Source organism: Odocoileus virginianus, chromosome 17 (genome assembly GCF_023699985.2).
Source record: "Odocoileus virginianus isolate 20LAN1187 ecotype Illinois chromosome 17, Ovbor_1.2, whole genome shotgun sequence".
Lineage (NCBI taxonomy): Eukaryota > Metazoa > Chordata > Mammalia > Artiodactyla > Cervidae > Odocoileus > Odocoileus virginianus.
In genome coordinates this window covers 18939884-18957601 of record NC_069690.1, presented here as the reverse complement: position 1 = coordinate 18957601, position 17718 = coordinate 18939884, and the positions used below count along the sequence as shown (strand labels likewise).

The window sequence follows — 17718 nt, the reverse complement described above, 5'->3', positions numbered from 1 at the left end:
CAGGTCCCTTCCCTTTCCAACCCTATCGCGTGGCCCAGTTTTCAGAAGCTGCGAGAGAGGACGGCATCCCAGGAAGTCTGTTGACACAACAGGCCACCCAATTCATGGGTTCTGGGTGGCAGAGCGTTGGGAAGAACCTTGAGACTCTGAGCAACTACCCCGCTTTCCTCTTCGTTCTCCCTTACAGAGCCGGGAAGGCCGGAGGCCCCCCTTCTTCCCGCATACGGCTCCCCAGTGCCTCGTCCCTTACGGGACCAGGCCCTAGGAGCCTGGCTCCCTATCTGACTCATTCGAGGGACACGCTTTCCGGTCCAAACTTTACCTGCCTGAGGCCCGCCGCTTCTCTGGTGCTCTAAGCCCCCACCGAGGAAAATGGAGTCGTCGAACCGAGACTGGTAAAGGATAGTACGGACCCACCGCACGGCCCCTCCGCCGCCACCGCCGCCGCTGCTGCGTCAAACGTGCTACGTCACTTCCGGCGCCCTGTCACTGGGAGTGGGCGGGCCAGTTCGTGCTCTCTTCTCCCAGTCGGCTTTTTGGTGACCGTCAGAGCAGGGGGTTATCTGGCCGAAGCGGTTCAGGAAGGTAGTTGTCATAGGGTTCCGGGAAACAACTAAACGGGTCGGAAGCAACCAGGCCTAGCTTGTTCCTCAGGCCGCTCTAGCAAGGAACCATAAAGACCAGGCTAGGTCTTCTCCCTTTTCTCTTCTCTGTGGTTCCGCCGGCAGCTTCCGCTTCCGGGCAGGGGCGGAGTTTCTTCGGAGATTAGGGGCTCCGCGCTACAGCCAGGATGGCAGTGGTGTCGCTGCTGTTGTTCGGGGGCTTGTGGAGTGCTGTGGGATCGTCCAATCTGGCTGTCGTTACGTGCGGTTCTGTGGTGAAGCTGCTCAATACGCGCCACAACGTGCGACTGCACTCACACGACGTGCGCTACGGGTCAGGTACGGCCACCGGGGTTCGGGTGGGCTGGGAAGGCCTGGTAGGCTCCGGAGGGGGCGGGGCCTGGAGAAACTGTGAGGGGTGTGGTCTCGGAAGGTTAGGGGAACCCGGGGGAGGTTCCTGAGGTCTGGAGGCCGAGTCCGAAAATTCGGTGGTCCTTAGGCATCTTAATCGTAATCCTAGTTTCTATCTGGTGCGCTTCGTGCCAGGCATGTTGCATAATTACTTTTAAAGTCTACAACGTTACTACGAAGTATAGACTATTATTATCCTCATTTTACAGATGAGGAAACAGACTCAAATAAATCGCATGCTCAAGGCCTTGGCAGCTAGTGAATGACAGTGACGGGGTTCGATCCAAATCTGTCCAGGTTCAAAGCCTGCTTTCAGCTACTGCAGGCTGGCAGTACTCAGTGCAGGAGGGACAGACATATAGAAAATTACAGTAAGTGCTGTTACATTGCTGAATTCTTCCAGGACCTCACTCTTTAAAGACTATAACCCTCTGTTTAGTTCTTTTCCATCTTACACTTGCTCTTCAACTCTTCCTTTGGCCTCTTTTTACTCAAACCTTGCCCTTGTAAAGAAAAACTAAAGGACTCAACTGGAATTGAAGAAGAAACTGATTAGGGGGCTTTTTAACGTATGAAATTAAAATTAGCTTGTGGGTTCATTTATAAGTCAGCAGTTATTTGTGGGTTCAGTCATTCAGTGTAGATTTAGTGAGCAACTACTATGTGCCTAAGGTTGTTCTAGATACAGGAAATTTAGTAGTGTGCCAGTCAGCATGTTACAGGAAAACAAAAACAGAAAGGAGAGAAAAAAGTTCAGCTAGTGAGATGTGAGAGGTGTCTAAGATGACTGCTAGATTTCTGTCTTCGCTAACTGATGATGCTGTTAGCTTAGAGAGGAAAGAGTTCTCTTAGACGGATGTAGGTCTGTCATTTGGAGATGGGTCTGTGGTTCATGATAACCAAAACCTGTCTGACCAGTTAGACTAGAAGAGGAATTGAATTGTCATCGTTGGGATGTCTTAATAATCCTAGTGATTATTAAGTGAATGCCTACTATGTGTCAGGTTTATTGTATTTTAATTTGATCTGGTTTCCTACTTTAGATCTACTAAATCGAGTCAGAATGTGGGTGAAGAGAGGCCTGCCAGTAGGAATCTATAGGTTTAGAAAGCTCTTCACATGCTCCTGATGGGTAGCCAGATTTGAGAACCAGGTTCAAGTCTGGATCTCAGAAGAGAGATTTGTGCTGAGCCTGAGGTAGAGAGTTAACTACGACATCATTGTCTCAGTGGTGGCTGAAGATGTGGGAAGAGTAAATAAAGTTGCCCAAGATGAACTGTGGTTTGCAATCTGGTGTCAATTTGAATCATTTGAAAAGCTCTTTGAAGCACCTGTAAATGCTTTTGTCCTGATCCCCAACCGTTATTTAAGAATGCCTAAGGCCAGGAACAGAACTCTGGGTAATCCCTAAGTTTAAGAATGGGAGAGGAAGTGGAGGGTTGAATAGAAAGTGAAAAAGTAAGAGAAAGGGAGGACTGCGATTTAGTGAAGCACAGCAGTGAGGACCGAGAGAACTGTGAAGGCAGTAACCGGAATTAAGGAGGGAGAGTTGGTTTATCCTTAAAGAAAAGAATGTGCCAAATCATTGGGTTGAGTAGAAGAAACAAGAGAGAAAAGGGGTACTTTAGTCATAAACATTCACCCAGATAACTGTGGACTGTGGTACAACACTGTGTGTTAAGTGGTAAACGGAAAGTGTCATTGAAAGGTTATTGTCTTACAGGGCCAGGGGACTGAAGGGAAAGCTAGGAGGAACAGGCAAGATTGACTGAGGAGAGCATCTGGGAAATATGTAGTACCTTCAAAGAATTGAGTACTGAATGAGGCCTAGGGAAGAGAATGTCCCTGGAGTTTATATGAGTGGAGTTTACATGGGAGAGCTTGACAGTAAATAAAGCTTTGTGGGAAGCCAAGTGGTCAAGAATTGTAGAGTAGGGGCCACCTAGGTTCAAACCCTGCAGTGTCTTTTGGGATTGTGCAATCTTGGACATATTATTCATCTTTTTTAACACTCCAGTATAAAATGGGGGCAATGATAGTAAAACCTATCCCAGAGAATAGACAAGTGTATCAAATAAGAATATTCAAATAAAAGGCTTGAGCTGGTATCTGACACCGAGTAAGTGCCCAAATACAGGTTAGCTAGTTAGCAATTATTATTTGTATATTCCCTTTTTTTTAAGTCTGTAGGTATATATTTAACCTTTTTAGAGGTGGGATAACCTTTTAACCTGCACAGTCACACCATCTGTAATCATTATGAACCAAATTTAAATGACTTAATACTTTTGTAACACGTTGATATATTACTTACAGGAACTGGATAACTGTAATGGCTTGTTGGATTAAAGTTGACAGCAAAAACTGGTTTCATTTTCATTGTGAAATATAAAAAATTTTGGACTGTATATAAATTTTGAATTTTTTTTTTTGACTGCAGGTAGTAGATTGTAACATACAGTGAACATTGAATAATGTTACAAACAATTAAAAATATGATTAGATAACTGACATATACTGGGGGTTATCCAGGCTACTGTATACAGGTTAAACGCTGCCTGTGCTTCAAGAAAACCACATATGTTCATTTATTTAGTGCCCTTTGAAGCAAATTTTTGGACTATTCTGATACAGTACACTCTTACATATAGTTCATCATTCAGTAACTAATACTATATAAATACATTGTGTTTCTCATGTTTTAATGTCATAGGAGAAAAAATATTATGAAACGTAAGGTTTCCTTCCCACTCCTCCAAACCTTTTTAATGACAGGGCACATTATTAGCCATAGGAAAGAGAGGAGTCAGGTTGAGCTCACCCTCTTTTCCTTTTTTTTTTCCTTGTATATAAAAACCCTTTATTGATAAAGTTTGGAAGAGAAGAATCTGTAACTTAATAATTTTTTTAAAGTATAGGTATTTTTAATTGAAGGGTAATTGCTTTACAGTATTGTGCTGGTTTCTGCCATACATCAACATGAATCAGTAATAAGTATACACATCCCCTCCCTCTTGAACCTGCCTCCTACCACCTACCACATCCCACTCCTTTAGGTTGTCACAGAGGCCCAGTTTAAATTCCCCCAGTCACACAGCAAATTCCCACTGGCTATCCATTTTACATACGGTACATTTTCTCATGCTACTCTCTCCGTTCATCCCACCCTCTCCTTCCCTCCCTCCAGCACTGCCCCCCCACCTGTTGCCCCTGGCCCCGGCCCCATAAGTCTATTGTCTATGTCTGTGTCTCCATTGCTGCCCTGCAAATAGGTTATCAGTACCGTCTTTCTGGATTCCATACGTATGCATTAGTACATGATGCTTGTTTTTCTGTTTCTGATTTTACTCTGTATAACAGGCTCTAGGTTCATCTCCTTCATTAGCACTGACTCAAATGTGTTCCTTTTTATGGCTGAGTAATATTTCATTGTATATATGTACCACAGTTTCTTTATCCATTCATCTGTCAATGAACATCTAGGTTGCTTCCATGTCCTATCTATTGTAAATAGTGCTGCAATGAAAATTATGGTACATCTGTCCTTTTCAATTATAGTTTTCTCAGGCTATATGCCCAGGAGAGGGATTGTTGGGTCATGTGATAGTTTTATTTCTAGTTTTTTAAGAAATCTCCATACTGTCTTCCATAGTGGCTGTATCAATTTACATTTACACCAACAGTGCAAGAGGGTTCCCTTTTCTCTTCATCCTCTCTGGCATATATTGTTTGTAGAATTTTTTGATGGTGGCCATTCTGACTGGTCCTTTATATATATATATATTTTTTTTTTGGCTGCAGGTAGTGGACAGCAGTCGGTGACAGGTGTAACCTCTGTGGATGACAGCAACAGTTACTGGAGAATACGAGGGAAGACGGCCACAGTATGTGAGAGGGGAACTCCCATCAGATGTGGTCAGCCTATCCGGCTGACACATGTCAACACTGGCCGAAACCTCCATAGTCACCACTTCACTTCACCTCTTTCTGGAAACCAGGTGAGGTGGCATTCTATGGGTCACTGCTGCTCAACAGAGCATTTACTTAGTTGAATTGTTTGATACCTTGGTTCTTGGCCCTTTCTCTTCCAGGTATAAGTTTCTTCTGTACAGACCTGAAGAATTGCCTGTCTCATAAGGAGAAGGAAATTGTTTCTGGTCAAAACAGAGATTACATCTAGATCAAGAGATGAGGCAGAAAGAGAGGCTAGGTATATGTTAGTGTATCATAAGTTATCCTGATAAATCTTGCAATAAAGAAACCCAATGTTTTCCAAACTTGCAATAAAAAATATTATTATTTTCTAATGATGCCAACTAACCACATTAGGAGAATGAATTAGGAATTGTGCCCCCTTTATTTTAAAGCCTTGAACTTTTGAGGATGTGGATCCCTTAATGAGTGCTTTCTTCTCACCTCCACTCTGTACATAGTTTTTCCTGTTAACATTTTTAACATTAGTATGGTAAATTTGTTACAGTTAATAAGACAGTACTGATACATTGTTATCAGCTAAAGTCTATAGCTCCTTCTGATTTCCTTAGTTTTTTACCTAATGTTCTTTTGCTGTTCCAGGATCCCATCCACATTACATTTAGTTGTCTCCCTAGGCTACTCTTGGCTGTGACAGTTTCTTAGATCCTCCTTCTTTTTGTTGACCTTGACAGTTTTGAGAAGTGCCAATCAGGTATACGATTGGGTGCTCCTCTGTTGGAATTTGTCTGATCTTTTCTTATGATTAGACCAGATTTATAAAGGTTTTTGGGAGGTAGACCACAGAGGTAAAGCACCATTTTCATCTCATCTCTCAAGGGTGCGTAGTATCTTCTGATTGTTGATATTGATGACCTGGCTGAAGTAGCGTTTCTCAGGTTTGTCTGGTAAAGTTATTCTTGTCGTCTTTCGCCTCTCCGTACTGTGCTCCTCGGACGGAGAACTCTGACTCTTGTGTCATTGTGCACAGCCCTTATTTGAGTGGGGAGTTACGCTCCTCCTCTTCTAGGGTGGAATAGCTACATAATTTATTTGGAATTCTTCTGCATGGGAGATTTGTTTTTTCTGTATTTATTCAATCATTTATTTATATCGACATGGACTTCTTGATATGGATTCCTGGATTTTTTTTTTATATGTACTTTTATATGTATTTTTTTTATCCAATACCACTGTCTTTATTATGTTGCTCACATTATTCCAACTTTGGCTGTTGGGAGCTCTTTCAGTTGCCTCCTGTATCCATTTGACATGCTCCCCTCATTGTGTTTGTGTGTGGCTGTGTTTTTAACACTTCCTTACTTTATGGCACTAAATTATTACAGGCTTATCTTGTCTATTTCTTTCCCCAGTCCTAGATTCAGCTGTTTCCCTACGGAATCCTGCTTCCGTTTATTGGAGAAGAGTATTCTTAGAAACCAAGATATAGGCCTTGCATGAACTCACTGCTACTGGGGTTTTGTTTCTTTGAGACCCTCTCACCTGCCAGAGCAAAGAAATAACATGCCTGTATATGTATATATACATGTCTATAAGTGATCATATATGTAATTGTATCTGTAAGTTAAACATGAGTTCTTAACTGATTTCTCCAACTCTAATCCATTGTCACATAGATCATTTTAGCCTCCTCTCTGCTTATTTGTAAATTCGCACTCTTAACAGTGAGACACCTGGTTCCCAATGCTGTCATCCATTTACTTACTGTTCAGTTCCACTATACAGGTATAGTAGTAGGATTATTAATTACATGTAGTTTCTTTTGACTTTAGTCTTTATTTCCAATTGACTGATTTTTTTATCATCTAAAATTTTATAGCTGTAAGTGTATATTTAAGTTACATGTGTTTGGTAGTGATCATTTTGTAGTGTATAAGAAATATTGAGTCAGTATGTCATGCACCTGGAAGTAACATAGGGTTGTAGGTCAATTATACTTCAATTTAGAAAAATTATAAATGTCTGAAATATCAGCAACTTTTAAAATTGTTATAGAAACTCTGGATTTTTGATCTTACGGGGAATGGGATTAGAATACAAGTGGAAAATAGAATTTACTATACTTTGCTCAATTAATATTTATTATTTAATTCTCACAATTGTTTTGTAAGTTACTATTATCATCACTTTATAGAGGAGACAATGAAAGCGCAAAGGAGTTACACAGCAGGGGACAAAGCTGACGTTCAAGGTTTGCCTGTCTCCAGAGCCCATCCCATTTCTGCCTTGTGTTTCTCATCAGGTCACTTAATGTCTAGTTAAGGGAATGTAGTAGGAATATTTAAAGTCAAATAATAAGAGGTAAAGTGTTTTCAGACTATAAGAGAAAATATAAGGCAAGTAGAGGATTATTTGCAAAGTAATTTATTTTTAAACAACACTGGAGAGCCTTTTGTTTTTCACTCTTGGATAGCCTCGTTTTCTTCCCATTGCCTCCCTCCCCCTTTCAAGCCTGTGTCAGCTATACTAATATTGCTACCTATGTGTGTCTTCCAGGAAGTGAGTGCTTTTGGCGAGGAAGGTGAAGGCGATTATCTGGATGACTGGACAGTGCTCTGTAATGGGCCCTACTGGGTGAGGGATGGTGAGGTGCGGTTCAAGCATTCTTCCACTGAGGTTCTGCTGTCTGTCACAGGAGAACAATATGGTCGACCCATCAGTGGGCAAAAGGAGGTGCATGGCATGGCCCAGCCAAGCCAGAACAACTACTGGAAAGCCATGGAAGGCATTTTCATGAAGCCCAGCGAGTTGTTGAAGGCAGAAGGTCACCACACAGAGCTATGAGTCTGGAGGCTGTAAGCCGCTGTCACCACACAGTGTTCTTAGATGTCTGCTGCTCCTTCACCCTTTGGATCCCTGCCACAGGTTCCCTGGGCAGTGACCGTGTCATCACTGAGATGAAGATGAATGACAGGAAACCATGGCTGTGTTTGGAAGCTTCAGCCCTTCACACTTGAGTGGGTGGTTCTCCCAGACTTGGGTCAGTTCTTTCTGAATACAAGACTTGTTGGTGAGGGAGCAGAAGCTTTTTATTCATATTAATAGGACAAAAACTGAAGGAGGCATTCCTCCTAGCTAGGAAATTTTTATTCCTCAGAAATTTGGCATCATGGATTATTAATGTGTGTGATTTTTCTTCCACTTTCTTTAAACGATAAAAGAATTTCATTGTTAGTCACTGTGTTGTCATTTATTAGGTGTGCTATTTCTTTCTTTTTTTTTTTTTTAATAATTTTATTTATTGGTTTTCTGGGTCTTCATTGCTGTGGGGCTTTTCTCTAGTTGCCGTGAGCGGGGACTACTCTCTAGTTGAGATGTGTGGGCTTCCCATTGCGGTGGCTTCTCTTGTAGGGGAGCACGGGCTGTAGAATGTGGGCTTCAATAGTCCCAGGCTCAAGAGCACAGGCTCCTGGGCTTAGCATGTGGCATCTTCCTGGACCAGGGATCGAACTCATGTCTCCTGCATTGGTAGGCAGATGCTTTACCACTGAGCCACCAGGGAAGCCCTAGGTGTGCTATTTCATAATCTGATTAATCCTTGAGTCCTAAAAGTCATTGCTAAGTTTTGAGATGATGGGAACCTTTGATGTAGATCCTTGTTTTAAAAAAACCTTTATTTTGTATTGGTGTATAGCCAGTTAACCATGTTATGATAGTTTCAGGTGAACAGTGGAGGGATTCAGCCCTGCGTATACATGTATGGTGTGGACCCTTTTGAGAGCCTTGCTTGCATCCTACTTTTTCTGTCTTTACCTTCTCTTTTCCCTCAGCACCTCATCTTTATTAGATTTTTGACTAACTATGGCTAAAGACCCTTAATAAATAGCCCGTAAAATGTTTTACTTTGGATATGTTACTGCACTTGAGCAAAAGGGGTAGAGATAGAAATGGAACCAACATTTATTTACTGTTTGCTAAATACTAGGCACCGTATTATAGATCTCACCTCATTTAATCCTCACAAATACATTACCAGGTAGATACTACAATTTTATCAATGCAGAACGGAATAGTTGAGTTATTGCCTGAATTCTTAAAGCTAGTAAGTAATTTGAATATAGGAATCCAGCTGTGTCTGCCATATGTTCTTTTTACTGCAGTACAACTGTATTTAGCTCTTGGGAGATAACTATACTTTTTGGACAAATATAGATATCTCTCTTTGAAAAGGGGTTGGAAAACTTTTGTCCTCTGTTTACCTCACTTCTTTTCTCTGCTGGGTAGATCCAGCAAGTTTGCTCCTCTGTCCTTCAAGGATGTTAGTGATAAACAGAAGTGACTGCCATCTGCTGGAATTTCGTGACTTAGCAGGCCCGTTTTATTTTTAGAAACCTGGATTTTTTTCCTTACTTGCTTTAGGGAGTTAATGTTGAACATTTGGGGATACCAGGTCTGTGCCAGATGTGGCCCATAACATTAAACTGATTGATCCCTTTTACAAGGACTTGTCTCAGTAAGCTGAGGCCAGGAACTACTTGAGGAACGCCATCTCTGCCTTCTCTTTTTCCATTTTAGTTGCATTGCTTGCTTGAAGTCTCTCCAAAAAGAAGTAGACAAAAGACAAGATCAACATTTCATGCTATTCAGATGGTTGAGAGTAGAGTGGTAACGGTCTGGGGAGAAAGGAAGTGATAGGAAACAGTTAAGTAAAGAGTAACTCTTCATAATGTAAGAGTAGGGAGTTGTGTTGCAAGTACTTCTCAGTGGCTTGGTCAGTGTTTTTACTCAGTTGTTGGGCCCTTCCTGAAAGTCAGGAAAGAAAGAATATACCTTGGGGCTGCAGGTTACAAGGTGGATGGAGGACCTCTAGCACTGGAGATAAGTATAAACTTAGAAAAAAAAGTGCTGGAGCCTTGGGGAGATGTGAAATGACCGATAAGAGGACTAGATGTGAAAGGAAACCAGTTGGAGGGGTAAAAGCAACTCTGGGTAACCTAGGTGAAAGCTGAAATGGTGCTTATCTGTAGGAGTGAAAAAAGTCTCCAAGAGAAAGCCTGGAAGATGTTTAGGAGGTTAGGATGTAAGAGCAAAGGGATATGAAGTACTTATTTTGAAATAAGTATGTCAAAGAAGCTAAAGCTAAATTTCTTTAGCTTGTATTGACATCCCTGCACTAGAGTCGGACAGAAACTGTCCAGTGCTTTCGTTTTACAGAGAAGGAAACAGGCAAAGTTGACTCTGAATTTTCTATTTCGTGTAATTATGCTTGCTCCCCAGGTAAATTGTTGCTGAAGTGCAAGAACAATATTCTCTACTTCAGTAATATCCCCCTACTAGCCCGGTGCCTAAATGGTGCTGTTCTCAGTAGTAACTGAAAACTTCGGTGAAGAGTCCAGAATGGTGCAACTCATTCCTTTGTGGATGGAATGAGGTGGGATTTTTGAGGCCTTTTAATTACCTCTTGGTTTCCTCCTTACCCATATTCAGACAAGAATGAGTTAAGATAACTAGTTTGTGTGACTCAGAAGTATAACTTCCGCGGTAGCCTCAATCCGAGCCCCAAGCAGACTCTACAACTACTTCGGGAAACTGCTTTGAAAGTGGAACTTTCCGCGGCCGAAACTACCCAGCGAAGACCACTGCCAGCCACCGAGGAGGGCCGCGGGCCGGTGGCAAACCCCCGGCTCCGCTTTTCCGGGTTCCGAACGGTGCGCCCGGGGGCGGGGCTTGTGTGTCAGTCGTGGGCCGCTACCCTGCGCTCTCCTTCCGGAGCCACGCCTTCACTTCGCGCAAGCAGCCAGTCGGCCCCGCTGGATCGCGGGAGTCGGGCGGGGCAGAGCAGGGAGACGGCTGGCTGGCTGGCGGGCTGCGGGGGGCGGGGCGCAGACGCGACAACGTTCCCTCGCCCAGCGTCGTCCCTGCGCGTGCTGTTGGTCGGCCCGCGGCGGCGCAGCTCGGAGCCGGCGGGGCGGGCGCGGGGTGGGGGGTGGCGCCCCGGCAGGGCGGGGGCCGGAGCCAGGCCGGGCCGGGGCCGGAGCCAGGCCGGGCCGGGGCCGGAATGCCCCTGTTCTTCTCCGCGCTGTTGGCCTTGCTTTTGTTAGGGCTCAGCGCCCTCTTCCTAGGCCGGTGAGGGGATCCCGGCCACGGCGGGTGGCGGAGTGGGTGGGAAGGGAAGGAAGAGAGACTGAGGAGGGGGCGCGCTGGAAAGAGGCGCGCGGGAGGGGGTTAGGGGGAGTTGCGCGGGCGGCGAAGGGGGAGGGGCCGGGGAGGAGGCGCGCGACGAGGGGAGGGGTCGAGCGGGGGCGTAAGAGTGGAGCTGGCGGGAGGGAACCGCGAGAACCCGGAGACTGAGCTAGCGGCCGAGGCCTCAGAAGATGCTGAGATTGGGTCGCGGATAGGGGTGTGAATGAGGAGGGGGCCCGGCATAGTGGTTTTTCTTTCCCCAACCGCATGCCCAGAATGTCCCCTTCCCCGAGTGCGAAGGGCACCTGCAGCCTCGCCCTAGAGAGCCGGAACAGGTCTGGCTGCCCAGGGAGAGCGGCATTGGAGCCGGCCGGATGTGACCGCACACTGCCTTCTCGCAGACACCTGTCTGGAGGGCGGAGAAAGAGACCTTTAGGGGGTTGTGTGATGGCACACCTGACACGGATGCCTGGACTTCAACTCCTGTCGGGACCTCTTCTCTCTACCTCTGAGGTTCCTAAGGATTTGAGGGATTGCTTTCTTTGTCTCCAATTTAAACGGTGGCGCTTAGTTTGTCTGAGTTCATTTGGGTGGTGGGGACACTTTGGGGCTAGGATCCTGATCAGCGTGACTGAATATATATGGCAGAGTGGTGTTTTGGGAGACAGGACAATTGCCCAGAAGATCCAGCTCCAGTTCATGACCCTTTGCCAGGCTTTCTAAGACCTGCAGGGGGTGAGGGTGGCCACTGTTTGGGAGAGGGTCCTGTGAACTCACAAGGATTTTTCTGCAGGTGGCTTGTGGTCCGGTTGGCCACCAAGTGGTGTCAGCAGAAGCTGCAGGCGGAACTAAAGATTGGCTCCTTTTTTTGGATTCAGAATGTCAGTCTTAAGTTTCAGCAGCACCAGCAAACAGTGGTGAGTCCTGGGGAATGTATGTGGGTTGATCTAGCTGAATTTCAACTTTTAATTAACTTTTTAAAAAATCCTGGTGCTTTCCTAGTTAACCCAGCCTTGCCACCCCTTTGCCAAGATGATTTTAGAGCCTGTTTGGGAATACTGGAACTGATGCAAATTGTACTTTTAAAAATGCTTTAAAAAAAAATAAAAATGCTTTTGAGGCACAGGGTGTCCAGGGCATGTAAAAAAGATAGGGAAGTAAAGTACAGAACAAAAATACAGAAGTAACGCAGAGAACAAAGATAACGAAGATTACCATTCTAATATAAGAGGGGAAATGGCAAAAATCCATGAAAGAGAAATATTAAAGTCTAACCAATGTCACTGAGACGAACAAGATATAGTACTGAGGAGAGAGGCTGGGGCAAATGGAATGGAGAATAGTGGAAGGGCTCTTGCACTTCCTTCTCTTCTTATACCCTTTCTTGTCTTGTCAAACTGCTCTGGGATTACCTAACAGCTAGTGTACAAAGCTTCCTCCCACACTGTTTTAGGAAATCGATAGCCTGTGGATTTCCAGCAAACTCCTTAGCCATGATCTGCCGTGAGTACCCTATCTCTTCACTCTCCTCTTTTAATATTTTAGGATTGTGGTTTGCAGATTGAGGTTCGTTTACAGAGGCCCCACAGCCCAAGGAGGGAAGTGGGTTCTTGCTGGTGTCTCTGGGTTAGTTAGCCTGGAAGCTGTTGTTTTGTGAGACAGATATTGATAAGTACTGTGAGACTTTCTTCCATGATTTGAGCTATATTTTTAGGGAGGATGGGAAAATGGGTATGACGGAGGGGAAAAGACTGGTGTGGAAGGAAGGGGTTTGGATCTGAATGGCAGTGAGATTTCTCTCCTGGACAGACACTATGTGGCCTTGTGCTTTGGAGAAGTACGTATCAGAACTGACCTGCAGAAGGTTTCTAGCCTGTTTGCCCCATTCTCCCAGAGTACTGGGGCGCACCAAAAGGAACTGGCCTTCAGCCCATCCTTATTGAAGATCTGCCAGGTGAGGCTACTTTCCCACTTCCCTGGACTGAAGTAGGAATGGCTGGCTTTGGAGTCACGGGTGACTTTTTCTAATGTACTTAAGGCATAACACTAAGAGGTGCCTCATTCTTTTTCCACTGGAAAGGAACGACATTGCCTTGATATTAATTATCATTCATCTTTGCATCTTCCTTCCAGCTGTTTTCCATTCATGTAGATTCTATAAACATCATGGTCCTCAAGGTGGCTACTTCTGAGTCCTTGTGGCATATTCAGATCAGAGAAAGCAGTTTTCTTTTGGATAGTGATGGGAAGAGGTAAGCACTGGGTAGGAGAAGATTTGGTAACCCTGTTGTTGCCTTACACTTGTTTCAGGTGGGGTGGATATCAGGGCCTTCTTATCAAGGTGTCATGTTCTCTCATTCTGTGTGATTTGAGGAGAGAGTAAGATTAAGCACTTCTGCTTGCCTTGTGCCTTCCAGCCAACAAAGCTCGATTGAAGGTTAATGATGAGGAAGGGGGCCAGGCGCTCTTTTTTTTTTTTTTCCTTTCCCAGGCTGAAATGTGAGGTGAGCCTAAGTCAGATCAACAGCAAAGTTCTAAAGAGCGGCCAGTTGGTGAGTATGTCACAGTCATTCAGATGCCTTATTTTTCTTCTGGGCATAAAATACAAAGGCACTCAGGGCTTGCACTCTAGATTATGTGTGCTGTGGGGTTCCCTCAGGGATGTGTTCCAGACCACAGCATTTTGACTGTAAGCTCCCGACACAGTCACACCTTAGAGGCCTATCTTCCCTGTAGGAGGACACCTGTCTAGCGGAGCTGTCACTTGCCCTAAAGCTGTGTCTTGAGGTGGGCATCAGCAGCGGACAGCTGAAGGCGATCACAGTGGATGTGTGGACACTCCATGCCGAACTGCATGAGGGCCTCTTTCACAGTCAGCTGCTGCGTCAGGGCGCAGGCCTGGCCCCCAAGCCTCTTCCCTGTTCAGGTAAAGTCCCAGTCAGTGAGCTTCTTAGCTTCCCCGTTGGGCATGCTTTTGGAAGTTAAAAAAAAAACAAAAAACAGCGGTCTCACCACTCACTTAGGTGTGATTTGTTATTTGCACAGCCTTTAATCCTGGCCTTTGAGGATCGCTAGAGGATAGAGGGCATTTGCTTGTGGTACATGAAAGAACATTTAGTGGGTAATTATCATAAATGAGGCCTGAACTTTGTGTTTTGTACATGTTCCCCTACTAAATCCTCAGTGTTTCACAAATGAGGAAACTAAAGTGCCTAGGGAGATTAGATAACTTGACTGAGATCGAATGGGTAGTCAGTAGTAAAAATGGGTTTTGAATTATTTGGCCCCAAAGTCGGTATTCTTTTCATTATAATAACCTGCTCTCCATACTGTTTTTTATTTATTTTGACATATACACACTATTACACTTATTTACTTTATTTTTATCCACACTGGGTCTTTGTTGCTGCATGCCAGCTATCTAGTTGCAGAGAGCTGGGTCTACTCTCTTGTTACAGTGCACAGGCTTCTCATTGCGGTGGCTTTTCTTGTTGAGCACAGGCTCTAGGCACTTGGGCTTCAGCTGTTGTGTCACACAGGCTCATTAGTTGTGGCTTGCAGGCTCTCGAGTACGGGATCAATAGTTGTGGCGCACAGGCTTAGTTGCTGTGTGGCATGTGGGATCTTCTTGGATCAGGGGTTGAACCTGTGTCCGCTGCATTGGCAGGCAGATTCTTACCCACTGTGCCACCAGGGAAGTCCTCCAGACTGTTTTTTAGACCCTGGGGAAGGAAGTACAGTAGGTGCCTAGATCTCTGGGATCTTGGCCTTATTGCCTAGGTTTGGACAATTGCCTAGCCTACTTTATGTGGGAAGGTTTGGCTGAAGAGGGCATGGCATATTGAGAGACTTGAGTGTTAAGAGTTGATGGCTTTTGTATTATTTATTGGTGTTTTCAGAGGTGACAGAGGACTTGGCTGAGCCAACTCTGCCTGGCCTATACCTCCTTCAGCAGCTGCCAGACCAGGTCAAGGTGAAGATGGAAATCACAAGCGTGGTGTTGTCCATGAATAGTCAAAAGAGGTGAGGTCTCTCCTGACACAGAAGTGTGGAGAGTGATAGTTGGAGCTGTGTGCTGGGGTCTCCATAACCAGCCCAGTAGCTGCACTGAGCTTGTGTGAAGGGGCAAAGGGAGTAAGACTAGCATCCCACATATTTCTAAGCCACACTCTGTCTCTGGTCCAGGCACCTGAATTGGACATTGAAGCTGCTGCATTTCCTGTACCACCGTGACGAGGATCAGCTGCCCCTGCGAAGCTTCACGGCGAATTCTGATGTGGCACAGATGAGCACCGAGCTCCTTCTGAAAGGTTCATGGGTGGGGTCAGTGGTCCTGAGAGAGAAGGGGAGGCCCAGACACACACTTCCCCAATGCCTTACTTGGTCTTCTTAACTCAGTATCAGTGGAGCAGAGGAGGGGCAGTTGGGAACATACTGAAACTAACGAGTGTCGGTGACGTGCTTCTCGTCTCCGTGCCCGCCTCTGACCCCTCCTAGTCTTTCCTCTCACCCCGTCCGTCCTCCTCTCATCCGCCCTTTGCCCTTACAGACGGATTGCTGCTGTCCCAGAGCCGCCAGCGTATTGTCTGCCTCAGTTCCCTCAAGGCTAACGTGCAGGTCAGTTGACCAAGAACCATTCCTTTTTCTGCTCTCCCCGTACATCATTGAGTCATGAGCATATAGAATAAAACCTGAGCCCACAGCTCTGGTGTCCTCGTTTCCAGGTGACCACCATTGACCTCTCAGCCTCCCTGGTTCTGAACACTTGTATTATTCATTACCGGCACCAGGAGTTCTCTCACTGGCTACACATGCTAGCACTGGAAACCCAAGAGTCTAGTTCATCTGTTCTTAAGCAAAGGAAGAAAAGGTCAGTGTAATCTTTTTTGGCCACTGTCTTATCAGGTGGATTCTTGGATATTTTTGGTCTAAAGTGGCATCTTGTGTTAAATATATATGTGGTTGTTTGATCTTTTTAAAATCTCAGTTTCAACAGCCCAGTCTTAACAGCAAACATGCTTTATATTTTCTGTTAGATGAGACTCTGGCAGTAGAATGAATGACAAATTTCTTTGCTTTTATGTCCTCAGTGCCCAGCACAGTTCCTTATTGTATAAAAGGAACATTTCTTGAACTGAACTTAAATAATCAATGTCTCATCTGCCTTAGATTTTAAGGTACCTGCCATGTCATTAGTGCCACGTCTCTGTGTGTGTAGTACTTGCATTGTGTCCCATAGAGGAGGTCAGCGGTTTGTAAGTGATGCTACTCGGTGGTATTAAGTTGAATCATAAGATACAGTGATATTCACCATATTTGATGTACTGTTTGATACATGAAAATAGCAATTTCATCTGGTTCAGCCTCATAAGTCTCTATGGATTATCACTGGGAGTAGGAGGAAGCTGATGAGTTCAATCTTTTTCTAGTTGTATCCTTTCCTAAGAATCATAACAAAACTCACCCTGCCTTTTGAGAGCTTCTGAAATCTGTAACATGATAGGAAGTTGCAGTTGTTTCCTTGTCAAACAATGAGGTCTTGTCCCCATACAGAGCCTTTCCTCAAATCCTGGCACCTATCATCTTTAGCACCTCCATCTCCAATGTCAATGTTTCCATTCAGCTGGGAGATACGCCGCCCTTTGCCTTGGGATTCAATTCCATCTCTCTGGGTAAGGCTCTGTGATGGAAAAGGAACAATTTGTTCATTAGTGGAGCTGGGCCCAGTTGATGGCCACTGTGGCTCCAAAGAAGTCCTCTCTCCCACATTCTATGTTTAGATTACCAGCACTTGAGACCACAGAGTATCCATCAACGGGGCGTCCTAACTGTGGACCACCTCTGCTGGCGGGTGGGCAGTGACTCCCATATTCAGAGAGCACCCCACCCACCCAATATGCATGTTTGGGGTGAGGCGCTTGTCCTGGACTCCTTCACACTACAGGTAGGTGGGGACTTTGGTGAACAGTAGCCTGTAGAGTTTGTTTATCCTGCTATGCTCTAGAGCACTGAGCACCTTTTTTGGCAGCAGACGGTGTACCATGCGTTGCAGAGCTATGTGTTGGCATACTTCTGATGAAGTCCCTTTGTTTCTTTTCTAGGGTAGCTATAACCAGCCTCTTGGCCTGTCCAGTACTCAGTCAGATACCCTCTTTCTCGATTGTACCATCCGAGGACTGCAGGTGGAGGCATCAGATACCTGTGCTCAGTGTCTTTCTCGGATCTTCTCCTTCTTCAACCCACAGTCTGGGAAGTCAGCTGTCTCTAGGGAATCCTCATTTGGGGAATCTGTGTCATTACTGTGGAAGGTGGACTTGAAGGTGGAGGACATGAACTTGTTCACCCTTTCTGCCCTGGTTGGTAAGTGGGACAGGAAATGGGTAGTTATACAGTATAGTATACAGTATACTGTACTGAAGTGGGTAGTTTGTAACCTAAGCAGATTACGCTGCTGCTCCTCACGTAATAAAATCAGTTATTTGAAAATTTTCTAAGTCAGAGGCAGGAAATGTTAAAAGGTCTTTTGTAACTGTTGGGCTTCTTGATATTTCTTAAGGGTTTACAGGTAGCAAAGTGTATAAGAAAAAAC

At 44.9% G+C, this 17718-nt stretch overlaps 3 protein-coding genes and 1 long non-coding RNA gene across 10 annotated transcripts in view; 2 read left to right on the top strand and 2 right to left on the bottom strand.

The window, feature by feature from the left end:
• Positions 1-430, bottom strand: part of SUPT6H (SPT6 homolog, histone chaperone and transcription elongation factor) — a 30447-nt gene extending 30017 nt beyond the window's left edge. Inside the window, exon 1 of one of the 2 annotated variants that reach the window (XM_020884768.2) lies at positions 323-430. The gene's annotated coding sequence lies outside the window, so the exon portion shown is untranslated. The remainder of the gene's footprint in view (positions 1-322) is intronic. The other variant, XM_020884770.2, reaches the window with a different exon arrangement.
• Positions 431-689: 259 nt separating this feature from the next.
• Positions 690-8180, top strand: SDF2 (stromal cell derived factor 2). The gene is made up of 3 exons (XM_020884771.2): positions 690-941; positions 4815-5011; positions 7503-8180. Exons 1-3 carry the CDS (start codon positions 791-793, stop codon positions 7788-7790), a joined length of 636 nt encoding a protein of 211 aa, XP_020740430.1. The 5' UTR covers positions 690-790; the 3' UTR covers positions 7791-8180.
• Positions 8181-9301: 1121 nt separating this feature from the next.
• Positions 9302-10785, bottom strand: LOC110131824 (uncharacterized). The gene is made up of 2 exons (XR_002312286.2): positions 10424-10785; positions 9302-9619 (listed from the first exon to the last, which is right to left on the bottom strand). It is a non-coding gene; the product is annotated as an uncharacterized lncRNA (long non-coding RNA).
• A 148-nt stretch (positions 10786-10933) lies between these two features.
• BLTP2 (bridge-like lipid transfer protein family member 2) overlaps positions 10934-17718 on the top strand; it is a 33031-nt gene continuing 26246 nt past the window's right edge. For 3 of the 6 annotated variants that reach the window (XM_070478757.1, XM_070478756.1, XM_070478758.1), the window contains exons 1-14: positions 10934-11072; positions 11923-12046; positions 12583-12632; positions 12939-13083; positions 13263-13381; positions 13621-13681; positions 13866-14055; positions 15029-15152; positions 15315-15439; positions 15679-15746; positions 15854-15999; positions 16683-16801; positions 16910-17073; positions 17231-17489. In XM_070478757.1, coding sequence (XP_070334858.1) covers positions 11005-11072; positions 11923-12046; positions 12583-12632; positions 12939-13083; positions 13263-13381; positions 13621-13681; positions 13866-14055; positions 15029-15152; positions 15315-15439; positions 15679-15746; positions 15854-15999; positions 16683-16801; positions 16910-17073; positions 17231-17489 — 1762 coding nt within the window. In that variant the 5' untranslated portion in view covers positions 10934-11004. The remainder of the gene's footprint in view (positions 11073-11922; positions 12047-12582; positions 12633-12938; positions 13084-13262; positions 13382-13620; positions 13682-13865; positions 14056-15028; positions 15153-15314; positions 15440-15678; positions 15747-15853; positions 16000-16682; positions 16802-16909; positions 17074-17230; positions 17490-17718) is intronic. The other 3 variants (XM_070478760.1, XM_070478759.1, XM_020884762.2) reach the window with 2 other exon arrangements.

What these genes read in the sequence shown, in the direction of transcription:
- SDF2 (XM_020884771.2), top strand. Translation starts at nt 791, where the DNA reads ATGGCAGTGGTGTCGCTGCTGTTGTTCGGGGGCTTGTGGAGTGCTGTG. An exon ending in CGACGTGCGCTACGGGTCAG is followed by an intron (nt 942 to 4,814) that starts GTACGGCCACCG and finishes TTTTGGCTGCAG; the next exon opens with GTAGTGGACAGCAGTCGGTG. An exon ending in CACCTCTTTCTGGAAACCAG is followed by an intron (nt 5,012 to 7,502) that starts GTGAGGTGGCAT and finishes TGTGTCTTCCAG; the next exon opens with GAAGTGAGTGCTTTTGGCGA.